This window comes from Watersipora subatra, chromosome 3 (genome assembly GCF_963576615.1).
Source record: "Watersipora subatra chromosome 3, tzWatSuba1.1, whole genome shotgun sequence".
Classification (NCBI taxonomy): domain Eukaryota; kingdom Metazoa; phylum Bryozoa; class Gymnolaemata; order Cheilostomatida; family Watersiporidae; genus Watersipora; species Watersipora subatra.
Genome location: NC_088710.1, coordinates 57,711,855 through 57,730,282, shown reverse-complemented (window position 1 = coordinate 57,730,282; position 18,428 = coordinate 57,711,855). Strand labels below are relative to the sequence as shown.

Genomic DNA, 18,428 nt, shown 5'->3' with positions numbered 1-18,428 from the left:
TAATCACTGTCACTACTACTATTGCCCAATAAATACTCACTGTCACTACTGCTATTGCCCAATAAATACTCACTGTCACAACTACTATTGCCCAATAAATACTCACTGTCACTACTACTATTGCCCAATAAATACTCACTGTCACTACTATTGCCCAATAAATACTCACTGTCGCTACTACTATTGCCCAATTGATAATCATGAGAGGTCCATTGATTTACAATTTGTGAAGCTTATGTAGATGTAATGCATCTGATCATCGCGAAGAAAAAATAACTATAAAATGCACTTTCGCAAAGCGAAACTAAAGTCACCGTAAAAAGCAAACATTTTTTCTATTGACTCAACGTGAACAGATGATTGTTTCTGTTCAATTAGGGGAGACACGATAGGCTAATTATACTACTCACCAATCGAAAATGTTTTGTGCTAAGCCTCTATTTCCGCAACCTTTTTCTTTGGTAGGTATGCACGGTATGTGCAAATTCCTATAAATCCCTGATTTTAGGGCTGTTTTTCTAGGGTTGGTTTATAAGTGGGGTAGGCTTATATGCGGGGAACAGTAAGTATGTAGACTCGCTGGTGAGCTATCCTTATTCACTTTACAGCTTTGAATAAATCTTTAAGACAAATCTGATCTAGCATGTGTAGGGGTGACAACTATGAAACCTGTTCAAATCTATTATGAATTTGCTTTCATGAATGTGTAAATGTTTTAGGCTAACAGCCTCATGTCTATTCCGCTGTCGATTATCATGAAGAGTGCTGCCATCATGAAAGAAGAGGAAATGGTTGGTGCTGCCGCTGTTGCTTGGGAGTTTCTGTTGCAAAGGGACAAGGAGATAGTTGCCACTGCAGGTAGAAAAGGCAATAATGTTATGCATTGAAACCTCTAACAGGGAATGTACAATGTAGTTATAAGCAATTATCAGCTACTGGCCACATATCTGATACTCATATGCCTGCCACACGTATACATATAATTCTGAGACCAATATTCTGTATTGCTACTTATTGTAATTGCCACTTATTTGATGACTGAAAGTTATGCTGAAGTTTATTATACTCAACTAGCAGTAAGCTCAGCGCTGCCCAAGATTTCTTTCCTTTTTAATCAGATAGTCAGCAGGTGGGTGTTTAACAGGCTGGTTCTCACGAACCAGGTGAAGTTTTAAAACGGAATATTTTTAGTCGCCTGGCAGAAGGCACAGAGCATATGCGGGTGTAATTTGGATGAAATCGGTCAAAAAAATGCGGAAATGCTTGGCGTTTCTGCGGACTAACAGATACACACAATGACACAGTGGGATTTATTAATCGAGATGAATGCTTGCCATTTTTATATTTCAGTTTATTCGCAGGCAAGTAGAAGTTATATGCTCTTACCATATATGCCCGGCTTGTTTAGCTATTAACTGTAAGACACTTGGGAGTTATCTACTTTTTATTCACATTTAATTTCTTACATTGTCATTGCCATGTCTATGCTATGCATTGTAGCATCTATTGTACTGATGGCTGCTGGACAAGTTGCTCAAGGTGTTCAAGATATGATTCTCAATGAACTACATCATGCTAATCCTGAAAACAGAATAGCTGCTGTTAAGAGGTTGGCAAATCTTTATATATAACTCGTACAGCAGACCATAATATGTTCTACATCATAGGAGAACTCATACAACACATGATAGTATGTACTACATTATAGGAGAACTCATACAACACATGATAGTATGTACTACATTATAGGAGAATTCATACAACACATGATAGTATGTACTACATTATAGGAGAACTCATACAACACATGATAGTATGTACTATGTACTACATCATAGGAGAACTCATACAACACATGATAGTATGTACTATGTACTACATCATAGGAGAACTCATACAACACATGATAGTATGTACTACATTATAGGAGAACTCATACAACACATGATAGTATGTACTACATTATAGGAGAATTCATACAACACATGATAGTATGTACTACATTATAGGAGAACTCATACAACACATGATAGTATGTACTATGTACTACATCATAGGAGAACTCATACAACACATGATAGTATGTACTATGTACTACATCATAGGAGAATTCATACAACACATGATAGTATGTACTACATCATAGGAGAACTCATACAACAGGTGATAGTATGTACTATGTACTACATCATAGGAGAACTCATACAACACATGATAGTATGTACTATGTTCTACATCATAGGAGAACTCATACAACACATGATAGTATGTACTATGTACTACTTCATAAGAGAACTCATACAACACATCATAGTATGTACTACATCATAGGAGAACTCATACAACACATCATAGTATGTACTACATCATAGGAGAACTCATACAACGCATCATAGTATGTACTACATCATAGGAGAACTCATACAACACATCATATATCATGCAATATATCATGTAGTATAAGCCATAATTTAACCTACATTATATCTCTGAAGAAATATTTCCATTTCTTCAGAGTTTATATTTTGTTCAGTACACTATGTAATTTATAACATTAAATTATATTAAGTGAAGAATTTAGTTCTAGTAAGTTTTTGGTCAAACAATGATAAAACATAAACACTTAGAAGGCCGACTGCAAGTTGTTGTTGTTTTATTTCAGTTATCAGCTCTGCTAGAGATCATGTGGTCGGACACACACTCTTATTGCACTTTCCTTTTCTACTTTCCATTCTACACTTACAGTCTCAACTTTGCAGCTGCAATATCTGCTCAACTCTTCTCCAACTTCACTTCAGCTGCCTAGCCTCACTTTATTACCATTTACCAATTCTCTCTTCAATCCCTCAACTCTTTCCCATCTTCCCTTTTGTCTCCCATTCTCTCCCTATCTATTTGTTATGACACTTCAAATTATCAGTGAACTGACATGTCTTTTTCCTTCTTCTTTTAGGAAATGTTTGCAAGAGTAAACTTGTGGTTCATGTCAATATTTCCGTGACATACTCTGTATAACATCTTCCTTGTAGTGTCTGTGTCAGCAAGATAGGATTACTCTGTTTAAGTTACACACTATCCAGGCCTCTAAAAACAAACATATTGGGCTTGTTTAAGGACTCTAGTTTTGGTAGTGGTAATGTCCAGGGTATGCGACTGTTGATTGAAATACATGTATACATGGAATATGCTATATTAGCTTAAGCCTTGTGTAGGTTGATCGCTGGGAAAAAGTTAGTAAATATATCATTGCATTGTAGGAGCCTTCTGAATATCACTTACTGCAAAACTCAATTTGAAAATACTCATGCTGATTTTCTGTTGCTCACTAATGACCATGCCACTCTTTAAAAAAGCTCATAAGGCGGGTTCTTTACATCCCACATTGTCAACTAAAGTTCTTGTTCCATGATTTTAATTTACTTTTAAAAACAAGTTCAGTGCAGTATTGTTATCTGCGTATCTGGTGTAGTTATATCATTCCATGAATACTTTAAATTGTGTTGCAGGTTCTACGTGCTTTGGACATACAGATATCAGGTTTGGTCAAGGCTGGAGTCTGGAGCTCAGTCATGGTTCAAGGTAACGTGACTAGCTATTAGTTCAGCTGTCTTCACTGTCGTCTGTTGTGTAATCTATTTTAAAGATATATTCTACGTGTTCTACAGTGAATCCATTGTATCCTGTGTAGCCTAGTGGGTTATTAGCTTGTCATCTTGTGAACAGGAGGTTCTGAGATCAAATCCTTTGGGATGCAAATTGTTCGCCGTTAGATTTTAATTGCTATAATTGGACACTCGGATGAAAACAAAAAGACCAACAAACACTGGGATTTATTTATATATATAGACCAGCAAAATGTCCTGCATTGCGTGAGTAATAAAAAACAGCTTATACACAGTGGCAAGTAATGTAGCTGCCATTGGATAAGTTGATTAATTAACCAATGGTAAAATTGGCCATATGCTCGCCGATCTATCTCAAGAGTAAGTTTGTGGTGGAAATTAGCAATTTGTGTTAAATAGAGAAGACTAGTTGCTATTGGTTGGCTTTGCTTTCATCAATGTTTGAATTCTGACATTGTCATTCACCTATAGCATATCTTCAATATTTGACTTGTCAGTTCTATCCACTTGTCTGTACTCACTCAACAGATGTAATCACTAAAGGAATTTCTAAGCTGTTCTTTTATATTTAAGACTAGCTGAATACCCGGCGTCGCATGGGTAATAAAATAATTACCTATTGAACTGGAGTAAGATACCTCGTAAGCTAGTAGTCAAAATATTTATTAAAACAATAGTGGTGTTTTAAGCCAGCTTAATAATCGTAATGATTAACTGTGCTAGTTGATAACCCCAAGCGCTTTAAGTGTGAGTATTTTAACCGATGTAAAGAATGTCATCACGATCATTCATTGCTAGGCTCAATTGAAAGACTGTAGTTTAATATAACTCTCAACGACTCAATGCCTTCAGAACTGGAGGTTCCGACGTCATATCCTCGGCAAAGCGGATTTGTCGTTACTAAAACTTTATCGCTATAACTGGATAGACAGACACTGAGCTTTATATATATAGACTAACAAACCTTTTTCGGAAGGAAAACAGTTAAATATTCATGTTCGGTATGTCTGGCAGAAAATAGCTGAAACATTTTAATTATTGGTATGCTCTTTTTTCGAAGCTTCCATATTGTGATTGTTTGAAACTTCACTTCTGTATGAATTGTTGGAAATTAAAGTATTTTGATTTCATGAGCTTAGTTTAGCAGGTTTTGACTCTTCATGTGGATGCAAACAGTTTTTCTCTTATTAACTGGTAGAACTGTACATTCAGGCATATCACGGGCATCCTAAAAGCCAATCAGTAGTGGTAAGTATATCATGATGTGCACATACAGATTGGTTGACTGCGATACTCTCTACTAGTGAGCTCCTTTCTGCATGACTTCTCAGAGCTCTTGCGTTCTAGCACTGCTCTCTATTTCAACATAAACCTTGTTTGCTCGATATAGGCTAATCAAGAGAAATTCACTCGCACGTACGTTTCCAGCAAAGCTAATGAAAAACCAATTGTCCAGCTAATTGGTGCACTGAAAAATTAAGTCACTAAAATATTTTCTGCTTCGTAAATTTTGTTCTGATGGAACTTCTTTTCAACATTCTTTATCGCAACATTACTGACAGCACTTCTGCAAATTCAGGTCTGCATTCAAAATATAGCTTCATTTTTTGTGATGCCTTGATTTGAGCTCCGTCAACTGATTCTAGATAACAGAGCTCTCGCTTTGATTGAGAGTTTGGTTAATATGTTATGCAAGTTTCAATTTACTTGGAAATAATTAATTTTATAGTAATTTCGTACAACTAAATTGAGTGAATTAACTGTCTCTCGGACTTCATTCTGTGACTGACGCAAGATTTTAGTGTATTAAGTTATGTCAAGTCATGCATCTGTGAATATATACCCTAAATATTCTTATTCAATTAACCTTTTTTGTATATTTGTATCGTAGTGTATAAAATATCTGGTGTTTATTATATATTGTAACAGACCCCACATTTATGAGGAGTACTCTCAATATCAACTTGATCGTAGTATATTTCACTGACCATCATTTTGCTTATGATGATGTCATGCCATCTTACCTAGATTTAAACTGCTGAGTTACAATTTGACTGTTTCGTGTTTGTTTGTACTCTTCTCATAAATTTTGTGCGATTACAGTATGTGCAGTTCTCTGGCTCAAAGTTGTCATCATAAAACCGGTGATTCAGTGATTAGATAGTCTCATTGGGAAAATTTACATTATTAATGTTTCTGAGCTTAAAGATGGACTTAGAAACAATTTCAGAAAGTATTGGCATTTTTTAATCATGTGCGATTGTTTTCTGTTGGAGGTGGTCTGACTGCTAGGATGTTTCAAGATTAAAATCGACAAAACTTATTTGTGGTTCAAATGCTCAGATCAAGCAAAAGTGTGATTATGACATCTATAGTTGCAAAGAGATCGACAGAATAGAGACGCTTATCGCTGCAAATTGAGAGCGATAGCAGATATCAACTATCTCAATGATAACAACTAGTGACTTCAATTTGCCCGGATTTTTCTTTTGAGGGGTTTAACCGCGATCAAGTTTTGTTGATTAATCTTGAAACATCCTCACAGTCAGATCACCTTGAGCATCAAAAACAATCACAAATAATAGAAAAATACTGATACTTTATAATAAAATCTGCTATAATTTTGTGTAAGATCATCATTAAGTGTGTTTATGTTTAGCTGATGCCACCATCAATAGATTACACCTTGCCTTCTCCTCCTGTCGGTCTTCCTGGTCAGATCGTTCCTGACCCTCCGTGGATGCCGCTGTACAAACTCAAGTTAGAGGAGCTTGCTGCCAATCAGGAGGGCTCGGTGGGTTCTCTATTCTGATATTGTATTAGGATATTCTGAACACCTGAGTAATTAACAGACTGCATGCTTGTGTTTATGCTGCCAATCAGGAGGGCTCGGTGGGTTCTCTACTCTGATATTGTATTAGGATATTCTGAACACCTGAGTAATTAATAGACTGCATGCTTGTGTTTATGCTGCCAATCAGGAGGGCTCGGTGGGTTCTCTACTCTGATATTGTATTAGGATATTCTGCACACCTAGGTAATTAACAGACTGCATGCTTGTGTTTATGCTGCCAATCAGGAGGGCTCGGTGGGTTCTCTATTCTGATATTGTATTAGGATATTCTGAACACCTAGGTAATTAACAGACTGCATGCTTGTGTTTATGCTGCCAATCAGGAGGGCTCGGTAGGTTCTCTATTCTGATATTGTATTAGGATATTCTGCACACCTAGGTAATTAACAGACTGCATGATTGCTTTTATGCACCAGCTTATTATTTTACATTTTGGAATATTATTGAAATATTAGTAAAACATGCTATGGTTAGTAGATGATAAATCCGTTATTTATTAGCTTTGTTAACCAGAGTTGATAAATCAACTCTGGTTAACATAGTTAATAACTCTGGTTCTGACTCATGACTCAACTCTGGTTAAGACTTGTGACTCAACTCTGGTTTCGACCTGTTACTTAACTCTGGTTTCGACCTGTTACTTAACTCTGGTTCCGACTTGTTACTTAAAGATTGACTTGCAACAAAATTCACATTACAGTTATTTGGTATCAAAAGATTCACCATGTTTTACTCTGTTGTGTTGTAGGTGCAAAATATGTGGGAATGTGATCACAAGCTCTTAAAAGCTCAAAAACGAACAGTTAGTCGCAGCCACACGAGACCACCGTAGTTTGGATTCTCTTTCCAAAACGGCTCGAATGTGACGTAGTTGTGGTAGATGGTTTCTGTTTACACTTTCATGCAACCTTATTCGTCGAAATATTTTCGCAAATATATTTCACGCATTCAATAAAACCATGTCTATTGTTCTTACGCGTCTATTTTATTATCATTGTAATGCTGTCACTTTTAGCACTGCTATCTTATAACTTACCGTAAAAATTCATTTAATTTTTTAACCTTATCTCAAAGGAGTACATATCATTGTCTGATAATCATGACGAGCCTGTTGGTCACCTGTGATAATCAAAAATTGCTGCAAAAATTATTTTCGATGTATTGGGTCACATGATGAGATTACGACTTGACGATTAGTTCAAGCCGAAACAAAACTGTAAAGTATCGAGCATCTATATTTGATACGGGGTCTTCGGTAGAACCCGAAGAATTTGTCATAAGCTAGTGCTACGATAAGTTGGTATTGAGCTTTTTATTGGCCTTTCGATTCATGTGAGAACATCACCGTGACAAGACAATAAGCAAACTGTCATGACTACGTCAGAGAAATAAACGGGTTCTAAATAAAGAGAAATCTACGGCGGCTTTTCGTTTCTGAGCTTTTAAGAGCTTGTAATCACATTTCCACATATTTGGCACCTACAACACAGCAGAGTAAGACATGGTGAATCTTTTGATACCAAATAACTGTAGTGTGAATTTTGTTGCAAGTCAACCTTTAGCTCTGGTTCAGACCAGTTGCTTGATTCTGGTTTAGACGTGTTACTTAACTCTGATTCAGACTTGTTACTTGACTCTGGTTGAGATGTGTTACTTAACTCTGGTTCAGACTTGTTACTTGACTCTGGTTGAGACGTGTTACTTAACTCTGGTTCAGATTTGTTACTTGACTCTAGTTGAGACGTGCTACTTAACTCTGGTTCAGACTTGTTACTTGACTCTAGTTGAGACGTGTTACTTAACTCTGGTTCAGACTTGTTACTTGACTCTGGTTGAGACGTGATACTTACCTCTGGTTCAGACCAGTTTTTTTATTTTGGTTGAGACGTGTTACTTAACTCTGGTTCAGACTTGTTACTTGACTCTAGTTGAGACGTGCTACTTAACTCTGGTTCAGACTTGTTACTTGACTCTGGTTGAGACGTGTTACTTACCTCTGGTTCAGACCAGTTTTTTACTCTGGTTGAGACGTGTTACTTAACTCTGGTTGAGACGTGTTACTTAGCTCTGGTTCAGACTTGTTACTTAGCTGTGACTAGTTGGATGGTTTGCTAATGATTTCGATTGAACAAACATACCTTACATACACTTCCTCTACATCTATGAGCTTTGATCTAGTCGATATGAGATTAGCTTAGCTGTACAAAGGACAGCAAAAATTAATGTAGTGAGTAAGCCAAATTCCTACGATTTACAGAAATCTCTTGTAACGGCAACGAACACAAGACGTAAGCAGCAACAGGAAATGGTAGCCATGGCTCTTGTGGCAGAAGAGTGTAAGAAGAGGGAGGCTAGAGAGGCGTTTCCTCTAAGTAGTGTTGCGGTTAACGTGCAGGCAGCTCAGGAGTTCACCAAAGTTAACCAGCTGGAGTCGGATGAAAGTAAGATTAAAATGATATTCTTTTTGCTCAAGTTTATGTTCCATTCTGTTTTATTTATAATTGAGAAAGTTGCAAGCCACTAATCAAATGATCCAGTAGTAGGTCTTGGTTAAAAAGCCAAAAAAACCAAGTTTCAAAAACTCTAAATTGACAACTAAACTCTAAAGATGTTAAGATAGTACTAATTTAGCGCAGTTAGAAATGGTTTAACAATAAAATGGAGATATAGCAACCAATGTTTAAAAGAAAAAATGTGACAAGTCAACTCATTTTGAATGCAAATGAGGTCAAGTCGCAAAGTTTTTTTTAGCCCTTTGTTATAGAAAAATTTCTCAGATTTTTAAAACTGTTTTCGGAATTGAAATTGAAGCACTTTGATCTAAGATACAGCTTTTATCGAAGGTGGTGTACTAAATACGGTCAACACAAAAAACTGAGAATTTTGTTTTCAAAGATGACAGATTGGATTTTAAACAGTATTATTTGTTGACGTTTAGGAAGGTCTAAGCCACATTGACAATTTTCACTTTTGTAGCCCATTGTGCACTATATAAAATGCCTCATTTGTTATTGAAAATGATACGACCTGTCACAAATTGGCAGCCGACTTTTGGAAAATCAAATGCCTGTATCAAAGAAAGCCACTTCGCAAAGAAGCTGATATGTTATTACGGTTGCTCACTACGTATGAATGGATGCCGAATACACAAATGAATGAAAGTTCCGCTGTTATTCCACACTTCCCCTGCTGGTACCAGCTGAATCAGATTTACCTGCCGTCATGTGTTTATTTTTCTTTTCAGGTTGAAAAAGCAAATTTGGTGATTGTTGGTTAATATTGTTTAGATAGTAAGTTCCTGGCTCTAGACTGTCTAGTTACTTGCACAATTATGTCTGGTCAAGTGATGACTCACAATTAGTGATGCACCCAGTCTGGTCAACCCACAGCCTCTGATTAATGGTCTGTGAAGTTTAGGTCAATCGTTTACTTTTTCTAAGAAATGGACATCTAGATTTAATAACAGTTAATAAGAACAACACGCCAAAAAATTTAGATAAATGTTATAAATCTGATGACATCATTAAGTCTTATTAAGAAACTAACAAAGCTGCTATGTTGGAGTTTGTTAAGTGTTAACATTTAAATTATCCTTCTATCGCATATTACAGCGTTATTAATTTCGCTATGTCATAGGTGATATTTATTTTAGAATAAGTTTAATAATAAATATAATAAAATAAAAATCATCTATAAGTATTTGAAATTTACCTACAACTGACTGCGCAACCAGTTGCTCGTGTGTAACTCGCCAATGAACAGATTTAGGGTAATACAATTTATCAGCCAAAGATCGAGCTTTTTAAGTATCGCTGTCATTTGACTGAACATTCTAATTGACGGAGCAGCATGTATATATATATATATATATATATATACCCTCTTTAGCCATAAAAAAGAAGAACATCAAATTGCTATGAATTTATGTAGCGAGGAAGTGATGTAATATCATGCTGTTTGTGTCGGGCACATTGAGACTCGATGTTTGTAGGTTTTATTTTGTAGCAGAAAATTTATGTTGCATGTAGAGCAAACTCTATTTTATGCAATTAAACTAAATTCTCTTTTTATGGATGTCTCATTTGTAAAGGTTTTTCTGTTAAAGACTACTGTAAGGCGTTTAAAAATGCCATCTAAAAAAATTGTTTTTCTAAGTTTAGCGACTTTTAGTTTAAGATGAGTAGTTTCTTTCTAGCTCATTTGCCTTTAGTCTCACAGCTATGATGATCGAATTAATAACATATCATATATATTCAGCTGTTTATTATTACTCATTTACTTTCATTCCATTTTTTATAATAACAGCAGTATTATGGCTTCATTATAGCTCAACACGGAACTGCTAAGCATGACAACTTTTGTACGACAGCACCGCAGCAGCCATTAACTTTTTCATCCGCTCTCCGCAGTCCCTCATTCGTATCCGGCAATGCCGGATCGAAGGGCGCGGGTGATACGGCTGGCTTGCGCAAAACGATTTCAGGTAGTATTCGTGGTGTTTAGAATGCTCTATATGGCTGTTGTTCATGTTCTCTATTAGTTGTGACTGGCTGGTCTGACAGCTACTCGGAATGTATCCAGTGTCAAATGACAGTTTATTAGCATGAGAAAGTTTGTTATATCTCTAGACTCTATAACAGATGTTAACAGGTGTTTATTCACCTGTTAACATTCATCAGCTTCAACCTAATCTGCAGAAGCTTTCATTGTTAATATCGAAACAGCGTACAAAGATGTTAGCTGTTAGACTCCTGTACAGGTTTTTTATGGTACAAAAATGGCAGTAAATAAAATGTTAAGCATGGCACTGCTAACATTTGTTTTGTAAAGAGTCTCTAGAATGACCTTTGCCACATTTAATTATTTCTCAAGTCATAAGATTTTGTATGTCAGCTTTGTAATTCACAAATCAAGTTGAACACCTTTAAGCCTGGTGCTTATTTTATTATATGCCAAATGCTCCTCTGAATAATGACATCACTACCAGGAATCCAAGTCACACAAGGCTAGTTGTATTTGAGCTACAGAGCTATGATAAAAGATTTTTTAACTTATAGAGGAATTTTAAATGCAGTTCGTTCCGCGCTGTGTGTAACACTACTTGTGTCTGGACACTTGAGAGGACATTTGTTAGGTTATCAATGGATGTGGTATCCACAATCTGCGTTTACTGACTAGAGCCTACTAACTTGTCACTTGCAACTAGTCTAACCCTCATAGGTATGAGTTTTTAAAAAGGTAGACTCTGTATTGTAGATTTGTTGCCTCGTATGTCTATCATTTTGAGAGTAGATAAATCCTCTATAGTGGTGTGCTCCTACATTTCTTAACTCACTCATTATTTATATCTGATAACATCAATGAGTTGTTTGTGAGAGCTCATTGCGTTCTGTTATCATATTTTCTTCAGTTATTTTACTTGTTTTATTCTTCCAACTTTGTGAATAGGGGATTGTTTACATGGTATTATAAGGTATTATATTAATATGGTATGACAAATCTACTATATATGGTATATCATACATAACGGCTCCAAAGTTTTCCAAGCAAGTTGTCACAATTGATGATATGTGTTTTACCAAACACACCGTGGTAAGGCTTTATTGGATTTCAGCTATTTTACTTAAACTCGTTTGCTAAAAGAATAAATTGAAGATGATCAGCAACTCTGGTGACTAATCATAATTAAAGTTTTCCAACTTTTCTTTTCAAGTAAGTCTTTTAGATCATCTAATCATTTTTGCTATATTCTAATCTGAATCATTTCAATATGGCTGTTTATGAGAGACGCAATGCAGGTTACTAGCGCTGATGGAATAAGATGACTCACTCACCGATTGGTTATACTCTCCAGGAACTAACTAGTTGTTATCATTTATATCATTGCCTATCTTGGCTTGTTCTCATATGATTGAAAGATAAAAATATGACATCAAAGTGAGTGACAGTACAATATATATTCCAAGTGGTTTGAGTCCAAAGGTACAGTCATACTCTTTAATACTTGGTTTATCTGCTTGATGATACTTTAATATTTCAATTGCCCTCCATTCAATTTAGTCAGATGTTTTGAAGTTCACGCTCCTTCTAGCAGTTAGAGACTAGTTTGTAGTTAGAGTGTAAATGCATTCAGCAAGCATGATTCGTCCGAGGCTTTCCGTCTATGTTGTTAACAGGTTGTAACTACTAGTTCTTTCTTTTTGTAGCCTCAGATGAAGCCCAAGAGGCGGTTCTCGCAAGGGAGGTGGTTACTGCCCACTCTGTATTTCCTACATGCGTGTGTTTGGTTGGATTGGCTATGTTTGACCTGTTAGAAGACAGTGAATCTTGCAATGGTACTACAGGTAAATCTTTTTCAGTAATATAATGGAGTTTCTTTTAATTCAATAGATTTGAATAGGCTTAAAAGGCAAGAGTTGTTGTTTTATTTACCCTTGACAACCTAAACTTGAAAATAAGGATTCAATCTTCGTCGATCAATATTCTACCACAAGATGTTGTTAAATGGAACACCGAATTAGGTTTTATTAATATAAGAATATCACAAATGTGGTTATAGAATTTTCTTTGTAAACTCAATTTTGTCAGATCATCGCATACATCACTACAATCTTCTACAAAGCTAAACATAATATCTTTTGATCCAAAAATCACCCACCTTTCACCTCAATTTTCCCTTCACCTTATCTTATTTTTTACCTCAGCTCACCTTCACTCTAGCTCATCTCACGTTACCTTCTACCCTATCGTCTTCTACCTCATTTCTCGTTCTATCTCAACTCATCTTCCATCTCATGTCACCTCGCATAGTTGTTTAATGTAACTTCAACGTGATTCAAGGTTTGAAGAGCCTGATAATCTTCGCCTTAGAAACTTCTCCAATATTTCAAACTGCTTCACAGATCTGATGTGATATTATCTAACTTCTTTCATTACCTACAGACTAGCTATAGACGCACCCAAATATTAGGAGTAGTAATTGCTTCAGGTTCTTTTACCATACTTATGCACATTTCATTGTACTGATTGATGTAAAGCATTTGATGTTCTCACAGTTGGATGCACAGTGGAAAGTGTGATCAAAGCATGCATGGTAGAAGATGCATCTCTTTTCTTCCGTTATCTCTTTGAGAAACTCACGGATCCTTCAAGAAGGAGCGATATGTTTAAGGTCTTGAGGAAGCTAGTTGTGTCTATTCCTAATTTACCCTCCAACGCAGCCTACATTCTCTTCAACAACTTGGTTAGTGCCGTCTTGATTTACTTCTCCCAAAAATCCTCTGCTTTGACCATTGGTTGGTTTTGCATAGCTTCCAAATCAAAAACCTTATCTTAGAGTTTCACTTTTATTTAGATTTAAAAACCGAAGAAATAGCTGCACACCTTGACTTTTGTTAATACTATAGTAAAATCATTTTTAGAGACCGCATTCAGGCATTAGCTACAGAATGTTGTCTGAGTTATAAGGTAGGATTGTGAGGGTCATTGCATTAGCCATGTTGGCATTGCTTCAAATATTTCTGCTACATGATATGATCATTATATAATATGGCTTGGAGTTCTAGTATCTCTTAAATTTTTTACTAGGTTGGATACGTGCTCTTCTACCATCGAACTGCTAACATCACTGCCAGCATATGCATAAACCAAGCGATGTCAGTCATATGGCAGCTGGTTCCCAGCGTTCAAGGCCTCAACTTCAAGGATCTGAAAACCATGTTGAAAAAGGTTCAAAGTGAGGTAGGTGTTAGCTGCATCTTCTTTTGTGTATATGGTTGCTGCTATTAACCATAACTTTGACACTGCTGAAAGTGTGTTGTATTCTGTATTATTTATCGGTATTACCCTCTTTGACACTACTGCGAGTTAATAAAAAGGTTTTTGGCAGCAAACTCTGATGATCACGGCTCATTTAACATCTGCTAAGAAGATCATCGTGCATGGCATAGATGGTGCTCTTCCACCTCAACAGTTTGTGGTTCATGAGGACACACAGTTTAAGGTCATTCTTCAAGAAAGCTTGGAATATTTTTCCATCACCGAAGAGATTGATCATTATCAGCTGGCAGATGCAAAAACAAGTATGGCTATAGGATGGATGGTATTATTACGCACCATCACTTTTTGTACCGAAATGACATTTATTATTGGTAGTTTTTTCACTTTCGTTTTTGCTCTACATGTTTGTTCTCACTTAGGAAATTGCTGATGTTAGTGTATATTTTGTTCTATGCTATTAGCATTTATTGCATGTGTTGCACTGTACATTGGGTCATTTAAACTCGATAGGTCGGATGCGCTGTGGACACTGCTATGTCCGAGACTTCTATGTCTTTAGAAGAAACAACACGCCGCAGTTGAAGCTTGTAAAACTACCACCTGCAGATGCCTCTGCTATTCTGCAGAAACAGGTGCAGTTTTCATCTATCTTAGTTTATTTTACTGGTCATAGTTTATAGAATTTAGAATATGATGTCACTTGGCTGTTAAAAGTAAGTTTTTATGAGTGTTGAGTTATGGAAGGTTTTTCAATCTTTTTGCTCTGGTTCATTGAATCAGAGATGTACATGTTTTAGTAAGTAAATTCATGAAAATGATTGAAAAGTTTTGTTGTATTAAAAATTTATCTTTATGAATTAGGCATATATTTAGAGATCTCAAGCTGTGGAATTGGTATGCGAGACTCAACCATTCTTCAGAGATTGTAAATGCGGTAAATTTATATTATGTGGTAGTTCAAATAATACGGCTTCACAGAAGTCTTTGGATATTAAAATTTTTAAGCAGCTACTAGCTAAGATAAAATTGTTACAAAACTGAGTGATAGTATTGAACAGACATGACTTGGTCTAATATTACTAGTTATATAACTCTGTGTATGAAATAACTCTGAACAACCACTCAGACTGTGTTTTATCTATCTGGTCTAATATCACTAGTTGAATAACTCTGTGTATGAAATAACTCTGAACAACCACTCAGACTGTGTTTTATCTATCTGGTCTAATATCACTAGTTAAATAACTCTGTATATGAAATAACTCTGAACAACCACTCAGGCTGTGTTTTATCTATCTGGTCTAATATCACTAGTTGAATAACTGAGTGTATGAAATAACTCTGAACAACCACTCAGGCTGTGTTTTATCTATCTGGTCTAATATCACTAGTTAAATAACTCTGTGTATGAAATAACTCTGAACAACCACTCAGACTGTGTTTTATCTATCTGGTCTAATATCACTAGTTGAATAACTCTGTGTATGAAATAACTCTGAACAACCACTCAGACTGTGTTTTATCTATCTGGTCTAATATCACTAGTTAAATAACTCTGTATATGAAATAACTCTGAACAACCACTCAGGCTGTGTTTTATCTATCTGGTCTAATATCACTAGTTAAATAACTCTGTGTATGAAATAACTCTGAACAACCACTCAGGCTGTGTTTTATCTATCTGGTCTAATATCACTAGTTAAATAACTCTGTGTATGAAATAACTCTGAACAACCACTCAGACTGTGTTTTATCTATTTGGTCTAATATCACTAGTTGAATAACTCAGTGTATGAAATAACTCTGAACAACCACTCAGACTGTGTTTTATCTATCTGGTCTAATATCACTAGTTAAATAACTCTGTGTATGGAGTAACTCTGAACAACCACTCAGACTGTGTTTTATCTATCTGGTCTAATGTCAATAGTTAAATAACTCTGTGTGTGAATTAACTCTGAACAACCACTCGGGGTGTTTATCTATTTGGCCTAAGATGACTAGAAATTGCATGGAAATATGCCATTTGTACATCGCTAATCTAAATTTAATTCGTACTATTTTGAGGACTTGTGTTGCATCTGCAGGCGATGAGCATCAAGTTCACAGAGCTCTGTAAAGTGGAGCTGGCCAAGAACATACTCAAGTTCACCAACCATGCTCATGTTAGTACCAGTAGTTATTAGATATATTTTCTACCTGTGGTATATTATGTGATAGTTATGTGTCTTTGTTTTGTTGCTAAAATCTGATTTGAAATCAGCATCAAGGAGAGTCAACTCTTGTTTGCTAAATGTTAAGATTATCTGTGAGAGGTGAATGTGTGATTGACTACAAACTGAATTGTTTAATCAAATGGACTGACTATAAACTGAACTGTTTATTCAAATGGACTGACTATAAACTGAACTGTTTAATCAAAGGTACTGACTATAAACTGAACTGTTTAATCAAATGGACTGACTATAAACTGAACTGTTTATTCAAATGGACTGACTATAAACTGAACTGTTTAATCAAAGGTACTGACTATAAACTGAACTGTTTAATCAAATGAACTGATTATAAACTAAACTGTTTAATCAAATGTACTGACTATAAATTGAACTGTTTAATCAAACGGACTGACTATAAACTGAACTGTTTAATCGAAGGTACTGACTATAAACTGAACTGTTTAATCAAATGGACTGATTATAAACTGAACTGTTTAATCAAATGTACTGACTATAAATTGAACTGTTTAATCAAACGGAATGACTATAAACTGAACTGTTTAATCAAATTAACTCACTAAAAATTGTTACATACATACATGAATACTTTACATATATACCTTGCATACAATAAGTATTGTGCCAATTTGTAAATTACTGAATTTTAGTCATGCTGTTTATGTTGGCTTTTCTGACCTTGGAAAGTAACAAAGTTATCCTTACAAGCTTTAATAGCTGTGTATGTAGCTCGTTGTCACTATATTGTTGAGTTGAATCACTTGAGCTGACACTGCCTATCATGTTTCTGAAAAACCATTTTCACACTTTTCATGAGAGAAGGATGAGAAGACTTGTTGAGCTTATATCCAGTTTATACAGGCTTGTATAAACTTGACTGATTCTTGTTATTTATTGCACAGGTTAATTCTATTTCATTATTCAACATAAATGAGTACATGACATTTAACCCAAATCACGTGTAAACATTTTTATTTGGTTTTAGAATGTTCACCTTTTAAAATATTTCTTTAGGTTTTGAAATATGGCTTTCTGGAATATCAGTTGAGGCCAGCTGTATCTTTTAGATCAGGGGTAAAATTGGTAGTTTAAAGAGTAGAATTGGGAAAGTCAACTCAAATATTTGATAAATTATGTATGTTTATGTTTATCTTTAAATTGAACCATGAGGTGCTGCAGAAATAGATCTGTTGGAAACTGTAAACATAATGCTGCCATAAAAGAGATGCAGGTGATATACATGTAGGTACTATATTGGTGCTTTATATACATTATATATGTTAGATCAGCTTGTAATATATATGCTGTGTAGCAATGTGGGTCTTTCAAGCTTTGCTGCAAATTATTATAAACTTTTTACATATTTTCCAATATTTGTTGTGATCTCTTTGATGTGATATACACTCACTGCAAACAATGCCACATTTGAAGAACTTTGCTTGCTGGTTATCATGTCTTAGAAAGTTGGCACAAACACGCCTGGAATCATCAGATTTGCCCATCAATTTTCTGCACGATGTAATTACTCTTCATCTTGTGGTTATTAGTAATTACTGACTGGTTGAGTGCAGATCTACTGCTATCAGTGTATGATCATGTTTATAACCACTGGTACTTTGTTCACATCACTCTGTGCAGGAGGGGGAGGGGGAGGTATGCATAAGATAAACGTGCCTTGTTGATGGGATTACACAGCTAAGAAAGCCTATGGTTGCTAGTGCCAGATGTTGTGATTGCATGACTTTGAGTTTTAGATGGAGAACCAGGTACTGTTTCTGCATGAGGAATTCAACAAGCAAGCTGCTTTCCCTCGAAAGGCTTTAGAGACTGAGTTCTCATATTTTGTGTCTGGACTGGGGGATGAGATGCAAGGCATCGATGTCACTCACAAGATGTGCTGGGTTCAGGTTAGTGGCTATACTCGTTGTACCCATAGAG

At 35.7% G+C, this 18,428-nt stretch overlaps 2 protein-coding genes across 6 annotated transcripts in view; both read left to right on the top strand.

Moving 5' to 3' along the window:
• The window catches only part of LOC137390786 (protein unc-80 homolog), a 49,730-nt gene extending 46,142 nt beyond the window's left edge, over nucleotides 1-3,588 (top strand). The window contains exons 30-32 of the mRNA XM_068077104.1: nucleotides 720-858; nucleotides 1,501-1,609; nucleotides 3,507-3,588. Coding sequence (XP_067933205.1) covers nucleotides 720-858; nucleotides 1,501-1,609; nucleotides 3,507-3,588 — 330 coding nt within the window. The remainder of the gene's footprint in view (nucleotides 1-719; nucleotides 859-1,500; nucleotides 1,610-3,506) is intronic.
• A 2,745-nt stretch (nucleotides 3,589-6,333) lies between these two features.
• LOC137389799 (protein unc-80 homolog) overlaps nucleotides 6,334-18,428 on the top strand; it is a 50,908-nt gene continuing 38,813 nt past the window's right edge. For all 5 annotated transcript variants that reach the window (XM_068075902.1, XM_068075901.1, XM_068075905.1 and 2 more), the window contains exons 1-9: nucleotides 6,334-6,417; nucleotides 8,735-8,918; nucleotides 12,684-12,821; nucleotides 13,533-13,720; nucleotides 14,065-14,217; nucleotides 14,366-14,558; nucleotides 14,767-14,888; nucleotides 16,344-16,421; nucleotides 18,245-18,397. In XM_068075902.1, coding sequence (XP_067932003.1) covers nucleotides 6,364-6,417; nucleotides 8,735-8,918; nucleotides 12,684-12,821; nucleotides 13,533-13,720; nucleotides 14,065-14,217; nucleotides 14,366-14,558; nucleotides 14,767-14,888; nucleotides 16,344-16,421; nucleotides 18,245-18,397 — 1,263 coding nt within the window. In that variant the 5' untranslated portion in view covers nucleotides 6,334-6,363. The remainder of the gene's footprint in view (nucleotides 6,418-8,734; nucleotides 8,919-12,683; nucleotides 12,822-13,532; nucleotides 13,721-14,064; nucleotides 14,218-14,365; nucleotides 14,559-14,766; nucleotides 14,889-16,343; nucleotides 16,422-18,244; nucleotides 18,398-18,428) is intronic.